The sequence below is a fragment of the Miniopterus natalensis genome, chromosome 8, assembly GCF_054644295.1.
Source record: "Miniopterus natalensis isolate mMinNat1 chromosome 8, mMinNat1.hap1, whole genome shotgun sequence".
NCBI classification, from domain to species: domain Eukaryota; kingdom Metazoa; phylum Chordata; class Mammalia; order Chiroptera; family Miniopteridae; genus Miniopterus; species Miniopterus natalensis.
Window position 1 is genome coordinate 29,123,802 of NC_142088.1, and position 16,493 is coordinate 29,140,294.

General features: G+C 37.3%; 1 protein-coding gene across 1 annotated transcript in view; it reads right to left on the reverse strand.

Annotated features, from left to right (window-relative positions):
* Positions 1-16,493, reverse strand: part of MYO1B (myosin IB) — a 150,340-nt gene that overhangs the window by 23,042 nt on the left and 110,805 nt on the right. The window contains exons 14-20 of the mRNA XM_087819692.1: positions 14,059-14,163; positions 11,995-12,057; positions 8,511-8,711; positions 6,937-7,163; positions 4,216-4,416; positions 2,610-2,703; positions 1,622-1,771 (exon numbers count right to left, since the gene is read on the reverse strand). Coding sequence (XP_087675818.1) covers positions 1,622-1,771; positions 2,610-2,703; positions 4,216-4,416; positions 6,937-7,163; positions 8,511-8,711; positions 11,995-12,057; positions 14,059-14,163 — 1,041 coding nt within the window. The remainder of the gene's footprint in view (positions 1-1,621; positions 1,772-2,609; positions 2,704-4,215; positions 4,417-6,936; positions 7,164-8,510; positions 8,712-11,994; positions 12,058-14,058; positions 14,164-16,493) is intronic.

Genomic DNA, 16,493 nt, shown 5'->3' on the forward strand with positions numbered 1-16,493 from the left:
TTTCTGCTTTTACTCTGCCTCAAGCTGGGAAATCAGCTAGCAAATTTAAGTAAATGTCTATCAATCGACTCAACTTCATTTATTGAGCTACTCTGTACAAAGTCCTTTAACAGGACCATGAGGATATATGCATGAATCTGACTCTGTCCCTGTACTCAAGGACTTGCCATGGACACTAGCCAGCCGTGTAAAATACAGAAAGTATCCGGGGAGACACTCGAGTTGGTTCAGATGCCTCAGAAGTCACTTCTAGGTGGGGAAGGCTAAAGACCAGTGAGGCTCCCAGCAGAAGGTTCCAGGCCGAGAGCTGCCTCAGCAAACTCAATGCCCAGAGGCCTTTCTTACTTCTAGGGCTCATGCCTCATATGAGCCCTAAAGTATAATACATATGAACGACTCTATCATTAACGTGGCTGGATAGGTTCCTGCTTTGACACCTGTATTGTTGGTTATACTCTTTGAACTAGAGGAAGCAATTTTAAAGGTACTCTGAAAAGCTCAAGTAGTTTTTCTTTAGCTTAATCATTTAAGAATCTCATTAACTTCTAAAACTGGGAAATAATACACTAAAATGTATTACAGGAGCATAGGTCAGCATAAATCATGTCCTGATTATACACCAACTTACACCAAAACTTCTCTATGGCTGAAAAAGAGGAAGAATAACCCTAAAGGAAATTGGACTGCAAATTTAATTCATTTTCCAACTCATTCTCTAGTGAAAAAGCATTGGAAAGCAGCGCCTTTATTACTAAAATTCATTTTGTGGGAACACAACCCAAGTTCAAGGTAGCCTGAAGACAAACCTGCAGATGCCCTCAGACCTGTGGTAGGACTCCAACAAAACAGCTATAATCAAATGAGAAAGGAAATTCCGTAAGGAAATTCCTTATCAATTATGTAGACATACTTTATTATTGAATCTTCTCCCAACAGTTAACAGGGCCAAATATCTGAGGACTAAAGGAAATTCAACCCTTTAGCCAAACCCCAAATTCTACTAAAATGCGGCATCAGCTTTCTGGAATTAAAGCCATTTTCAGTGTTGCTACAATAAATGGAGAGCAACCAATTATTTTGAAAAACTAACTCTACCATTGTCAAAGGGTTAAAGGACACTGTCTCTTTCGGTCTGATGACCGAAGTCAAGATGTAGACGTCCCACTACATCTACACCAGTGGAAGGCAGTGTGACACTCTGAACTTGATCTCTGAAGAAGTGCTACATTCAAATCCCATCTCTGCCACTTAGCAACTGTGTTACTTAAAGATTCATGACTTAGTTTTCTTGTCTTTAAAAAGGAACCATAAGAGCACCCACTTCACCATGTTGATGGGAGAATTAGGTATGTAAAAATGACATACACAGCCCGACTGGGTGTGGCTCAGCGGTTGAGTGTCGACCTGGGATCCAGGCGATCGGGGTTCGATTCCCTGTCAGGGCACATGCCGGGTTGCGGGCTAGATCAATGACTCTCTCATCATTGATGTTTCTATCTCTCTCTCTCTCTCCTTTCCTCTCTCTGAAATCAATAAAGATATATTTGGGCAAAAAAAAAAAAAAAGACATACTCAGTAAGTGAGCATTGTCATGACAGGTTAAAAATGTCAGGGGACTTACGGCGTATCTCCTGTACCAGGCAGAAATCACAATTTGGCTTTTTCTCATTAGCAGGAAGTGTGTGCGGCATTTCCACCCCCGGTAAATCTTCTGAATGAGAGTTGCCAGGTCCTCGAGCCTCTGCTTCCTCAGGTCTTCTAATTTGAATAGCTAATAAGAAATAATAGCAGAGTTAATTAAAAATACAACAAACACTCATGGCATACAAGAAAGATATTCTCAGGAGGTAAGATGTCATGATAGTGGAGTAAACCATATTGAGAAAAAATAAAACTGTCTTAATTATAGATAATACAAATAACAGTCCATGGGAAAACTTTTGATGAATTCATGCAACATCCGCAATTTAGATTCTGGTGATTCAGCATTTATGACGAATCAGAGAAGGGCTGAACTCAGCTTAGGTTTACCTTCACCCTATCTGAGGATACAATTATTAATGAAAAAAAGGAGCTGGCAAAGTTTCTTTTAAACACTTTCCAAATTCTCTGAATTTCCAAATTACCAATCAACTGCTAGACTAATTATACTTCATTCTAGTTTATTCATTTATAAAAAGACTCCCTTAAAGTTCTACTAAGTAGAATTTTAAGTGTTCTTTTTAACTTAAAAAAAATTTGAGTGCTTTCATGAACTTCTAAATAATAGGATTCTCTTTCCTTAAATTATTGTATAATTCAAATATTAAAAATACAGACTGAATTTACCCCCAATTCCTATGAATTAAGGCAGTTTTGTTGTTGTATGAACAGTTTATGATTTCCCTCTTGTACAACCTATTCGATCAAAGACTTTGATGTTTTATAAGAAATATACACGTCCTTCCATGACCCCTTACTTGCCCATCCTCTTGGACATCTGAAGATAAATACAAGAATGTGGCATTCTTGGTAGTATCTCGGGTAATGTTCTAAAGTTAAACATCCTTTAAGAACTTCCCTATATGATTATAGTTTGAGTTCAGAGTGGAAAGGTTTTGATTACATACTGTTCTTGGGTTTCGGATGAATATCTTTGATCTACCAAAGGAATATTCTTCCACAGGAATCTCTAATTCATTAAACAGAACCTCCACACCAGCCCTATAAAAATCAATAAAAGCAATGAGTTTTCTGAGTTACAAAAACAGTTTATCTTATCTTAAATCATGATATCAGATTCTCAGTGGTACCAAAAATAGTAGTTTCATTTCCAAGTATAATTGCTCTTTCAGTAAGCGTCCTTCTATCAAATAATTAAGACTGAACACAAATGAAACCAAATCCAGTAAATGCTAAAAAGTAAAATTGAGTTTAGAACTAGATATTCTAAGGAAATGTGGCATTAAAGCCAATTTCTTGATTTCATTAGCAGAGGCAATACTTGTATCAAATATACCCATAACTAAGTGCCAACCATGACCAGAAAGGTGTGTAAGAAACTCAGACCTATTTTGAACAGACTCAGTTCATTCTTAAACACATTTTAAACATTGCTTCTGCCCACCAGTGTGTGGACAAAGCCTGAGAGAGAGTGCTAAGTGACAAGCAATGGGGTGCAATGGGACATGGGCAATACATGGTGGGAGCAAGGCCTAGGCTTAGCTCTGACCTCTATCCTGGACCCTGGTTCCAACATCAGTCTTGAAAACTAAACTTCAACCCACCAGCCTGTGGATCAAGTGTCAGGTAGAGATCAAATACCTGTTCTGTGTATTATGGTACACACTGACCATAATATCCTGGAAATTAGTCATGAGAACTGAAACAGTACCAAGATCCCACATTATTTGGGTATTAAATTATATATCGGAGACAACACCATATGTCTGGAGTTTATCTTCTTGTAAAACTGGGTGAGTGTCTAGTACTGTTGGTGCTGCTGTGAAAGGCCAGGTCCAGTGAAAGTGTAAAGGTAATACCAGTTTAGTGAAATGACACTCCCCGAGTTCCTCCCTCAGCCTGTAAAACAGGCATGTAGGCCTTCCTGTAGCAGTTGGGAGAGTTTCTACAGCCTGCAGAAAAGGCGCAACTTCCCTGACTGGTAAAAGCAGAAAAAGGCTGCTACATACACAAGGCCTGACTTCTCTTTGGCAGCGACCCACCCACCAGCACACAAGCTCTCTCTGCGCATGAAGAGAGAGCCCTATCTGCTCCTACATCTACTCAATTGGTGCAGACCTGGGTAAAAAGTGGGACCCGCACCCCCATCCACTGACTCTCTCTGGGGTTAATTCCCCAGAAGCGGGGGAAAAAACTGAGAGAAAGGCAAAGAGCCAAGAGCAGTGACCCAGCATGCCTCCGTAACTGTACCCTACACAAATATACTTATCAATCCTAAATCTCTCTAACTTACACAGCATATTTTAAAAACTCTATTGACATGTAAGTTTCAAATGTGGATGTGATGAGCCCCATTTCGACCTTAAAGAAAATTGAGACTTCTATAATTAATTAAGGATTAACACAAAATGATGTCCTGATAGAAGAAGGTGCAAAACAGAGATTATATCCAACTTTTCGCAGAATTGTTTTGCCTAAGAGCATGTGAAAAAAATAACACGTTATTGTATGCTTGAAGACTTCATTATTAAATATGACTGATGAATTTCTTACCTTGCTGGTCCTCTCCAATGAGGCCACGTTTGTTTACAAAGCATCTTGTATCTTTCTAGGCAAGGTTCATAGGCCTGCCTGAAGGCGTAGCCTGCCCTCCGCACTCGGACATTCTCCAAAAGACCCAGGTACCTGATCTGATGACAGACCAGAGCCTCGCTGAAGATGTGTGCTGCTTTCTTATCATTTGGTTTGATACACCTAAAGTATAACAAAGATTTTAGGTTGTAAATTCTGTCTCTATGAATGTCACCTGTCCGTGTTTTACACAGTATCAGACGATCACTTCATGGTGAGATAATTACTTATTATTCCTGGGAATCCTAGTCATTTCTTTTGAAATTATTTCAAACCATTTTCCAAAAATCTAAAAATTAAGACACTACACATACAACAATAAAAAAAGATAAACCATAATACATACAAAACCTGATGAGTAGCACTGATGTTTCGCTGAGTGAAAGAAGTCTGACATAAGAGTACACATTTTGATTCCATTTATATGAAGTTCAAGCAAAACTAATCTATGGTTAGAAATCAGTACTGCTATTACCTCTGGGGAGGGCTAAGAGTGGAGACTGATAGGGAAGGGGCACAAGGGAACCTTCTGGGATACTGGAAATGTTTTATATCTTGTTCTGAATGGGTTATACTGGTGTATATGTATGCAAAAATTCAAAAAGCTGTACAATTAAAACTCACACACTTTACCATGTTTTATTATGTATATACTCAATGAAAAGATTAAAAACAGAGTGTCTCTATAGCCCTGTATTTCCTTCCTTTTTAACAGGGCACTTTGCTGCCCAAGGAAAGACTACATTTCCCAGACTTCTTTTTAAGTACGTGTGGCCATGTGACCAAACTTCTGGCCACTAGGATGAGAGTGGAAGTAATGTATGCCACTTCTGGGCGTGCCCTTAATAGGAAGGATTTGTTCTCCCTTTGTTCCTCTGCTAAATGCTGGCTGAGAATGTAGACATGGTGAAGGGCCACCTAGGACCATGTGGGAGGGAAACGCCGGGGAAATGCACAGCCACAAACAGAAGGAGCTGCTCTACAAGCCCAGGAGTCCTTATAGTTGGAAGTAAAGTAAGGAATAAATGTGAATCTTGTTTAAGCCACTGTTGTTTTTGGATCTTGTTGCGGTAATCTCTGTATTCTAATTAATATACAGATAAACATTTATGATTATACCAAATAAGCTCCATACACATATGTAATATGTGGACAATTAAATCTTGCCTGGTTTGATTTTGGTATTTTTTTATGCTTTTCCTTTTTCATTTGTAATTCCCATTCTTTGTCTTAAGGATAGACAAATAGAGCAATAGAACAGACTAGTGAGTTTGGATCTAGACTCCTACACATACATTCAGTTGATTTTCAATAAAGTCCTCAAGGCAAATGAATGAAAAATAGACATTTTTTTCTTTTCAATACAAGGTGACAGAGCAACAGGATATCTATATGGAAAAATACAGACCTCGATATGACATGTGAAACTATAAAGATTCTAGGAAAAAATATAATATATTCATAACTTTGGACTTTATTAAGACTTTTTAGACACATTAAAACCACTAAAAGGGAAGGGAAATGAAGGACCTTTCTGGGGTGACAAAATATTCTGTCTTGACCTAGGTGGTGGTTACCAAAGTGTATACAACGGGGAAAAAAATACCTGAGCCATTAACCTAGGATCTGTGCATGTCACTTCATGTAAATTATACTTAAATAATATAGAATTTTTTAATGTAAAAAAATGATGTCTATGTAACTGGAAAAAAAATCAGAAAAGAAACTGATCACAAGTTTCCTGGTTATCTTCTTTTGAAGCTAGGATTTTTACTTAATCAATATGTTCTAACCTGACTACAATCAAACCAGAGGATTTTATCTACTTTATATTACTAAGATAATATTAGCTAAACAAGTCAAACACAAAAATGTTCTTCACTCTAGCTTCCTCATAACTGAATTTCAAAGACAACTATAGAAGGCACGTGTGGGTGTGCGTGCTATATGCAATCTGACCCATAAGACACACACCTTCTATTATCTAGTTCACCAAATACACAGAGTAAACTCTGCTCCTAGTTAGTCTTTACTAAATCTGAGATTTAAGATGCCCTAGAAGTAGAAAAAAGAGACCAGATGGCTTTTACAAGTTATTTCTATTGCTTTGAAAAAATTCGGATGTTTTAGAAATCATTACTTCCTCCGGGCCCGTAAGTCTCACCAGGAAGAAAGAGGCACATATTTCCAAAGCCTGAGTTATACTAAAGCCCCACATGCTTCAGTGCTCTAAGTTAACATTTAAAAAAATCTGAAATGAATCCAACAAAAGTTTTTTGCAAAACCCTTACCAAAAAAATTTACATTTTATTTTATTAAAAAGAAAAAATATTTAATAGATTTTAATAACATTTAAAAATACAGGAGGTTGAAAAGCCCCATGGGCCAACAACCCAATTTCATTAAGTATCTATTCCTATCACCCACTATACTTCCCCCTCACTTTTTAAAATTCTTTATTTTGGGGGAGGAAGGGGAACTGGAGTAATTTTTAAGCAAATCCAAGATGCTGTATTATTTGATCAGTAAGTACTTTAGTTATCCTCTGTTTGGGCTATACTCAGATTTAAGCAAACAGGAAAGTGATCTTCCTTGAGAGGCCTTCACATTTCAACTGTCAGAAAATTTTTCAGCCAGAAATACCTGATATAGTTTGGGTTCTTGGTCTGCAGGTTTTTCATCAGCGTGGCCACAGATGCCTTGAACTGTGAGCCTGCTGTAGGAGGCCTTTTGAGGTTGATCTTGGCTGGGTTCCCTTCAGGGAACAAAGACTTGATGAGGGTGTGGCCGGCTTTCCACATAGCTTGAGACAGGTCTCGGTAGAGAAGGTCATTGTTTTTGTCAACAAATCCTTCCACCTGGTACAGCACCTATGAGCAACAAGAGACTCAACCACTGACATTCTGCACGACTGTTAAAAATATTCCAAGACTCTCTATATAGCAGCCTCTTCTTTTCCATCAAATCCCCAACACATTAGTCACACTAATACCAAATTAGCCTCCAAGTTTAAATTCCATGTGTCTAAACCATAGAAGAGTTCAAAATACTTTCTCTTACTACTCAGGATCTGCAAGAATAAATTCCAAAATTGTTAGCATAACATTTTCAAAGGATTTTCTTTTTTTTTAGTGTTTGAGCAAATTTTTGAGGTTTTACTCTTATTTTTTAGTTCATATGTGCCAATTCTAGTCTGTTTAAAAATAGAGGAGAGGAAATAAAGCAGAGATAACACTAAATTTTCATAGACATCCCAAGCGAGCAGCAAAATTCACCAGAAAAATATCTTTTAATAACAGGCTAATGAAGAAAATAAAGTACCAAGTTTCAACATTTTAAAATAAAAGGTTATTAAGAGGACTATACACTTCATTTTCACTAAATATAAATACATAATTAAGAATTTTTTCCCTTTGAAGTTTGCAACTTTATTTATAACAAAGGAAGTATTAACTCCAATCAATAATCTTTTAGGATTCCCAAGATTACTATATTGTCAAAACTGTTTTTAACATTATCTTTATATATCTATGTAACATAAAATTAATTCCCCTGAATATTAAACAAATGAATAAATGGTTTTTTTAAAAGTAGGTGTTTTCCCAGTGTTGTTACAAAATCTAAATCTAAGAATTTTTTTTTCCTAAATGGTTTGTGCTTTTAAAACCTCATTGTAAGTCTTTAGAGATTCTTAATTTTTACTGGCAAATCCCATTATCAGTGTTGACAGATTTTTTTTTTATAGGATAGCTTACAGCTTGAAAATAATAAAATCAATTTTTAAAATACATTCAAACTCATTCATTAAGTTCACTGGCTTTCCTTTCAGCTATGAGCATTAATAAGATTTTGCTCAACATGGTCCAGATTCTATTTCTATTGAGCATTTACTGATTCTATTATTTAATTTTTAAAAATTTTTTCAATTACAGTTGACATTCAATATTCTATTAATTTCAGGTGCACAGCATAGTGGTTAGACATCTATATAACTTACGAAGTGATCCCCCTTAAGTCATCTAGTATCCACCTGACACCATACATAGTTGCTACAATATTATTGACTATATTCTTTTGATTCTACCATTTGGGCAGCTCAGTTTATCCTCACAGACTGGCAGTGGTCAGAATGCCACCTCTGAGGCACAGTCTCCTCGAGGGAGTAGCAGGCCCGACGGGGGGGGGGGGGGGGGGGGGGTGTTCATGGCCACCGGTACCTTGCCAGCATAGTGCTGAATTCGGAAGCAGCTGTGCGGCAGGGACGTGTCGTTGAGGAACCGCGAGCACTTGCTCATCCTGCTCTCGAAGTGCTGGTGGGTGGCGCAGACCTGGTTCAGTTTTTCTAAGAAGGTGTCGTCGGTGACGGTGCCAGGCCTCAAGCACTCCTCATCCAGCATGGCCAGGATTCCATTTGTGTTCTGGGAGAGAGGAAATCAAGAGGTTTCCTTCCTTCCTCGCTGTATTGTTTTAACAATTATTCCTAATTACACCATCAAACGCAATCAACTTAGCCACAAGAAAGTTCCGTTCACTTAAGACAAAATGCAGAGAAACAAAACAAATAGCACAAAGTCACAGAAGGCTGCCCTCTTCCAATGTGTCCCAGGTGTGTGTGGGTGGGGGGGGCACTGTATCAGTCCTCCCCTGCCCCCACGCTGCTCCCCCCACAGAACAGGACTTAGGGCTCACCTTAGCCACGGTAGCTGGCTAATGACTGAAATGCATAATTAGAAAAAGGCAAGTTAGCCCTTGATGATTCAAAAACAAATTTAAAAGTCAGAAACTAGTGTGACAATGTAGTCTCTATAACATGTGGTCCTAAATCACGGTCTTCTAAGGCCTTTATTAGATTCAGAGTTTGAAAAAGAAACTGGCATCAGATGCTTCCAAATTGTCCATGTGTTCAAAACAAAATTTACTTTCTAGGGGGGAAAAAAGTGACTTTGGATGTGGCTTTTAATGATCAATGCAATCAAGCTGTGTTTCAAGAATATCTCTCTAGAATAAAATTCTGCTTCTATATAAAATTTAGAAATAGAAGTTAAACATGAGTATTTGTTGTGTATCAGACCCTGTGAGCAGAGAGCCCCATTAAACTGAATTTAAAAAATCAGGAATCTTCTACTTAGCTAAATGAAGGCTGCTGCTCCTCCAACCGCCTCTACGGGTCCACATGTCTCCATCCCAAGAGGACAACCCGCTCCACTGACCACTGACCCCACCCACTTCCGCCGGGGGAAGTCCCCTGTTCCTCTCCTCTTCTCCTCACAAGGCCGTAACATCCTCTAACCAGAATGTATTCAATCCACACAAAACCCAGGGGAAGTGTGGACTTTCAGGAATCAGGTGTGTTCATAATAGCCCCAGGATAAACATTATTGTTAGGAGACACTGGAAGGAAACATTTCCTTTAAATACCCAGGCTCCTACGTGAACTCATATGAGTTTCTTCCATCATATTCGCAAGGGGAATTCTGGCTTAGAAAATCTAGTTAAATTAAGTATAGTACTACTGTTCTTCTTTTCTCTTCTTAAAGAGAAATAATTAAGTGCAACGTTATATTTAGGAAAACATTGTCATGACTTCTGAAAGTTAAAACTCCCTGCAGCAAATTACCTTGGCCACAAAATTTACCAGGAAAAATTTCCAAAAAATCTACTGATTTTCTGGATGTTAGACTAGAATTTTGAATTGCTTAAGAATATCAGTGTTCACATTCCAATACTGTCTTGACTTTTCAAAACAAAGTTTACTTTTTAACTGAAAACTAGTGATGCTTTAGAATATTGTTTTTAGTGTTCAATTTAATCAAAGATATATCTTTCAGGAATTACTGAGAGAGAAAAAACTGGTTAATTACATAATTTTCAAAAGGATTGTTAAAGATCAATAGAAAGTGATCTGCTGGACATTTAGAGCCTGTAACTACAGTCCTGAAACACAGCACTCGCCTACTACTGACAGTAAAAGACTGTAGGACGATAAAGGTTATGCATGGTTTCTAATTACTTTGTTATCCAGGCCAGGATGACTAGTAACCCTAAGCATAAGAGTTTCCAGGCATAATCAGTTTTCCTACAATCAATTAATTTACCATAAATTACAGAATATCATGTAAAAACAAAAATCTTAGATTCAGAAAGCTTACTAAAAATTACCCAGCAGCTGTTCATACTTTAAGTCTTTTCCCATATATACACACATATCTGAGTCACCTGAAAAAACCCATGGCCCGTGGCCACCTGCAAAGTCACACACACATAGTCCCCCAGATATGTTCTCCGAACCAATGCTGGGTCTACACCTGAACTACACCTATACCTGAACCACCTGGGGTCCTATACTTAACTTGGCTCCTGAGGTTGTCCCTTTATCCTTGAATAGCATGTTTTCTAAAAAAAACTTTTAATAAAAAAATGTTCTAGCTTTCTTGAGATATTGACATGTAACGTTAAGTTTAAGGTGTACAATTTGTTGATTTGATACACGTATATTGCAGAATGATTACCAATATAGCCGTAGCAGTTAGCTAACATCTCTGTCACTAAAACAATTACCATTTCTTCCTTATGGTGAGAACATCTGAGACCTACTCTCTTAGCAACTTTCAAGTACATAATACAGTGTTGTTAACTACAGTCAACATGCTGTACATTACATCCCCAGAGCTTAATCCTCTTATAACTGGAAGGTTAGGCCCCCCCGCTTTGACCCACATTCTCTATTTCTTCCCTAGACCTTGGCAACTACCACTGTACCGTTTCTATGAGTTTGGCTTTTTCAGATTCCAGATATTGATGATATCATACAGTACTCGTCTTTGTCTGGCCTATCTCACTTAGCATAATGTGCTCAAGGTCTATCCATGTTGTTGTAAATGGCAGGATTTCCTTCTTTCTCATGGCTGAATAATATTCATATATTTATATCCCATCTCCTTTAACCACTTATCCATAGATGAAGACTTAGACTGTTTCCATATCTTGGCTATTGTAAATAATGCTGCAATGAACATGGGAGTGCAGATATCTCTTCAAGATCCTGATTCCATTTCCTTTGGATATATACCCAGAAGTGGAATTGCTGGATCTTATGATTGTTCTATTTTTAATTTTTTGAGGAAACTCCATAGTGTTTTCCATAGCAGCTGCACCAATTTGTATCCCCAGCAACAGTGCACAAGGGTTCCCTTTTCTCCACGTCAATGAAAATTATCTTTTTTATAATAACCGTTGAACAGTATGTTAAGAATTAGCTAGAGTTTTAGAAATAAAATGGATATTTTGCTTTGGCAAAAACCTTTATGGCTGCTCCGTGCCTCCTCTGACCAGTGTTCACATTCCCAGGAGCTGTGGACTGGACATCGGCTCCCAAAACACAAGAAAGGCTGGTGTATCTACGGACTTGATATGAGAACACTGTGATATGTGAACATCACGAATGCGCTCTGTGATATGGCAATGGGATGAGCATAGGGGATCTAGGCTAAGTATGAAAACGTCCAGCTGTCTACGTATATGTTCAAGACCTGTGTATGATCCCTTAGGGCTATAATAAAGTCTCCAGGTCTCTGCAGTCCCCTGCAGAAAAGTGTTAAAACTGTGAAAAGACTAACACTTAACACTGAATGCAGTGAGAGCATCTGTAAGTAATGATTACATTATTAAGAAATTCTTTAGAAAACTGTACCTAATACTCACATTTTCTATTAGGTCACAAATGATAGCATTATTGAAGTAGTCAATGTGAGTCCATTCTATGTCCTGAAAAACAAAACAGAACAAAATCAAATTCCATATAACAATGCTACAACACTGCCAGCCATAAAATCGCCTTTGTCCATCTCACTGTATTTCACTTCCTCTCTGAATATTTCCTTTATAAAATCAGTGCCGTCAATGTCATCTTCCAGTCCCCAAAGTTTTTAAGTGCAGCAGTCTACCAGTAACATGATCTGATCGAAATGAGCGCCCTTGACCTGCTCTGAGACTGCTTCCCATTCCACTCTCCCATCTGTGGCGATTTCCCATGCACTTCACTGGCCCTGGGCCAAACATTTACTCAACAGGCCCTTGGGTCAATATTACTTTGTGTATATTTACAATGTTTATAAGGAAATAAGTCAGAACTTGATCCCAAGAACCTAAGGACTAGATTTTTCTTAATTTGTAATCACAAGGAAAAAATTAATTTTAGAGTCAATCCCGGGATGTAGGGCAGTTAACTATTTCATGTATAAAAACAGTTTAGTGCTAAAGAGAAAATATTTTCAACATAAGACACAAGAACCTATCCTCATGCCCTACAAAGCCAAATCTGAGGCCAAATGGAATCATTCTGTGTTTGCTTACATTCTGCCCATCAGTGTAAACATGTATTTTTCTTCTAAGGGGAAAAAAATTAATTCATACAGCAAGCTACGGGTCTTCCTATATATTCTTAGAAGTGTTTTAGACAATCTGTACAAATTGTTTTAAGTAGAGATCAAAGTCTGGACATTCTCTTTATGATGAGAAGACAGGAAGAGAATTAATCTGGCTTTTAGGATGTTTATGTTACCAAAATGTGTCAGACAAGTATAAAAGTTTCTAAAGCATAATGATCATTCTAAAAGAAAAAGAAAATATTTATGATTTGGCTTTCAAGTAAATGGGTTACTTTCCTAAGTCAATGGGGATGACAATCACATTAGAAAAGTCTATATTGAGAAACAAACAAACAAAAAGAAGAGAATTCGGTGTCCTTAATGACTTAAAATGACACTACAAAAATGAGGAATATCATTACTAAAATATTAAGGCAAATAAATGAAAAGGAAACAAAAATAAAAATATAGTAAAATAATTCCCTTTCATTTTTTTGAAATAAATAATTTTATACTTAAAGACTGACTATTTAAAAAACGAAAGGGTGAAAGCCAAGCGTGTGTTTTAAAATGAAGAATAAAAAGACTTTGTAAACATTACTTCTAATTTTTAAATTACATTGACGTAGTCCCTACGGAGCACTAGTACAATACCTGCATATAGTAAGCACTGAACAAATGTTACCTATTTTTATTATAAATTTTTAGAAAATCAGTGCTTTTCAAGGTTGAACAGAAATACTGACTTTTTTTGGTATCCAGTTCTCTAAGTTTTGGCAAATGCATAGTGTCATGTAATTACCACCCAATCGCCCCCAAATTCCCTCATGCTTACCCCTTTACAGTCACACACTCTCCTGGCCCCCTATCCTTGGCAACCACTGGGGCCTGTCTTTATCACTTAGTCTCTACAGCTTTGCCTTTTCTAGAACAACATATAAACAGAATCATATAATATGTAGCCTTTGAGTCTGCTTCTCTCACTCAGCATAATGCATGAGATTCATTCATGTAATTGTATCAATCGTTTGTTCCTTTTTACTGCTGTGTTGTATGCCCCCGTATGGATGTACCACAGTTGTCTGTCCATTCACTTCAGACTTTTCTTAACACAGTATCATTTCACATCACTGCATTAAAATCCAATAAGACTCCAGTCGGTAAGCTGATATTTATTGAGCACCAAAAATGTGTCACACATTTTTCAGGGCACTAGCAGCACAGCAGCAAAGAAAATCCTAATTAGCTTAGGTGCCACACCAAACAAATGTTCAAAAGACACAATATAGCTAAACTTAGATAAATCTGATTTTAGGGTCATGTTTATACAGTCTTCTGAATCCAGAATTTGTATTATGAGTAAAAAAGGGACATTTTAAAAATTGCATTTCAACGTTACCTCCCGAATATACTCCTCCTGCTCTTCTTTAAGAGTAAGTTCAATGAAGATTTGTTGAAGCTTTTCATTACAGTAATTAATAATGAATTGCTCAAAGCTGTTGTCCTGTATGGAAAACAATGAACCATGCCATTAGCTCTTCCATAACAGTGACATCTAACATCTCAATCCAAGAGAAACGTCAGACACGGTCTCTCAAATTTAACTGTCCAGCAAACAGCTCCTAGGACAGAGACTTGCACATAAAGGCACTCAAAGAAATGACTCATGAGATAAGTGAATGAATGAAGTATACACAAGTTAAGCAGTATTTGAAGGAGGAAGATTTTTAGTTGACAAAGGAGCACTCCACACATGGCAAAAAGTACAAATAAACACATTTCCCCTGAAGGTTCAGAAGAAACAAACAGATTTATGATCTGTCACCCAAGTTTTCAATCTTCCATTCTCAGGTTTAATTTTGGAGCTCAAGAAAGTCTTTCTGACCTGATCTCTTATTCCCTGCTGCCCCCATGGTCAGTTCCCTCATTCTGACTCTTACATACCAACATTTTAAAAAATACCATGCTAAATGTATATATATGTGTGTGTGTGTGTGTATACACACACACATGTGTATACAGTATATGTATATATGTGTGTGTGTATATGTGTGCATATGTATTGATTAGTTTCATATTTATCTGTCTCACTAGACTGTACATTTCTAAGGGAAAAGGTTGACTATATGTCTCTTGTTCACCAATGTATGGCCAGCACCTTGCACCTAGTAAGTACTCAATATGCACCTGATGAGTCAATGAATGAATGACATGCTTACAACCTGGAGATTGATTGGAATCACGTCGAAATCACCTCCCTGGTTAGAAACAATCTCTTCTCAGAAGGCTCACATATTTATTACTCTTATGATTCTCAGTAGTTTCTCCTTTGTATTAGAGTTATCTCCTACAAAATCTGAAGGGTGATCCATGCCTAAATTATTTCTGAACAATACACATGGTCCAGGAAGAGGTAAATCTGGTAATAAAATTAGTTATTTTCAACTCTATCCCTCCTCTTTGCAGAGAGAAAGATATGGTGGCACTGGGAGCAAAGGCTGGTATGAGTCCACCAGTGATAAGCCTGACTCTTCTCCCACTGAGTTGGCTAGCCCTGGACTAATGAATGAGCTATGAGGGTCTGCGGTGAGTAATAGCAGAACTAAAGCTCACCCCTTCCTCTGAATACACAGAATTACTGGCCTTTGAATCGCTCCATAAACAATAAATGCAAAGAAGCCATAGAGTTTTTTGAAACTTGTTGGTCCACCTAGGACAAATTTTAAAATGATACGAACAAAGCAGCAAATGACCACATTCTTTCCAGGAAGTCAGCGAAGGACTTCTAATCACCAGTGATGAATTAACTAATGAGGGGAAATTTTTACTCTAAACCATAAATGACACATACACAGTATCACTGATGATATTTTCATGTTAAATGTAGTCAAGAATAAGGGTGTTTTTTTAAATCCTGAAGGTTATAAAGGTCACACATTTATGTTCAGTATTTTCAACAAATATAGTCTTAGACACAAAGGCATTCCCCAGTACTCATTTTCACATAAAATATTTTAAAAGCCATTGCTCCAACCCTCAGAAGTTAACAATTTTGATTAGAAGCTGCAATCTCATAGAGATGTATTATTATTACTACTATTATAATCAGTAGAAGGCCATTTAATACATGGGAAAGTCTGCTTTTCATGGTCTGGTAAAACCTATGCTACTACCACAAAATGAAAAATTATAAATAAAATTAATATTTTAATGGTTTATATGAGCAGATCTTTGTTTTTGTCTTTTAGAAAACAAATTCATGGGATAAATCCTTTCTAGTAATTTAAGTCTGTGCCCACAGAACTATTTTTTTTTTAAAATATGCTAAATCTTCAATTGGCAACTAATGAGAAGGGAGGGGAGGGCAACAGTATTTTTAGACACAGTAGGTGGCTATGTACAGCTTAAAGTACATTCAAGAGCAGGACTATGAAATACACACACTGCGGATTAGAAACCAGAGGCAAAGCTTCACAATTGCAACACAAAGAGCAAGTTAGAGCTAAACTAACTTTGCCCTCAATTTTTTAAAATTCCTGCATGAATTCTCTATTTCATATCCACACAGTTAATCAACGGCCATTTACTGCCAAATTCACACAGCTGGAAAAGCTATTCACACAGGAGCATGCAACAGACCGTCACTGCAAACAGTTCATACTTACTGCATTCTGGTGCAAAAAGGGACAGATTACACAAAATGCAGTCAGTTCTTAATTTGCAATAAACCTCTAAAAGTAAACACTTATTGATAGTTATTCATTGGTGCAAATGACAGATTTGACCATTCAAGGCGATGTTTCTGATTGGCATAAACACTTCAGATCGAGACAC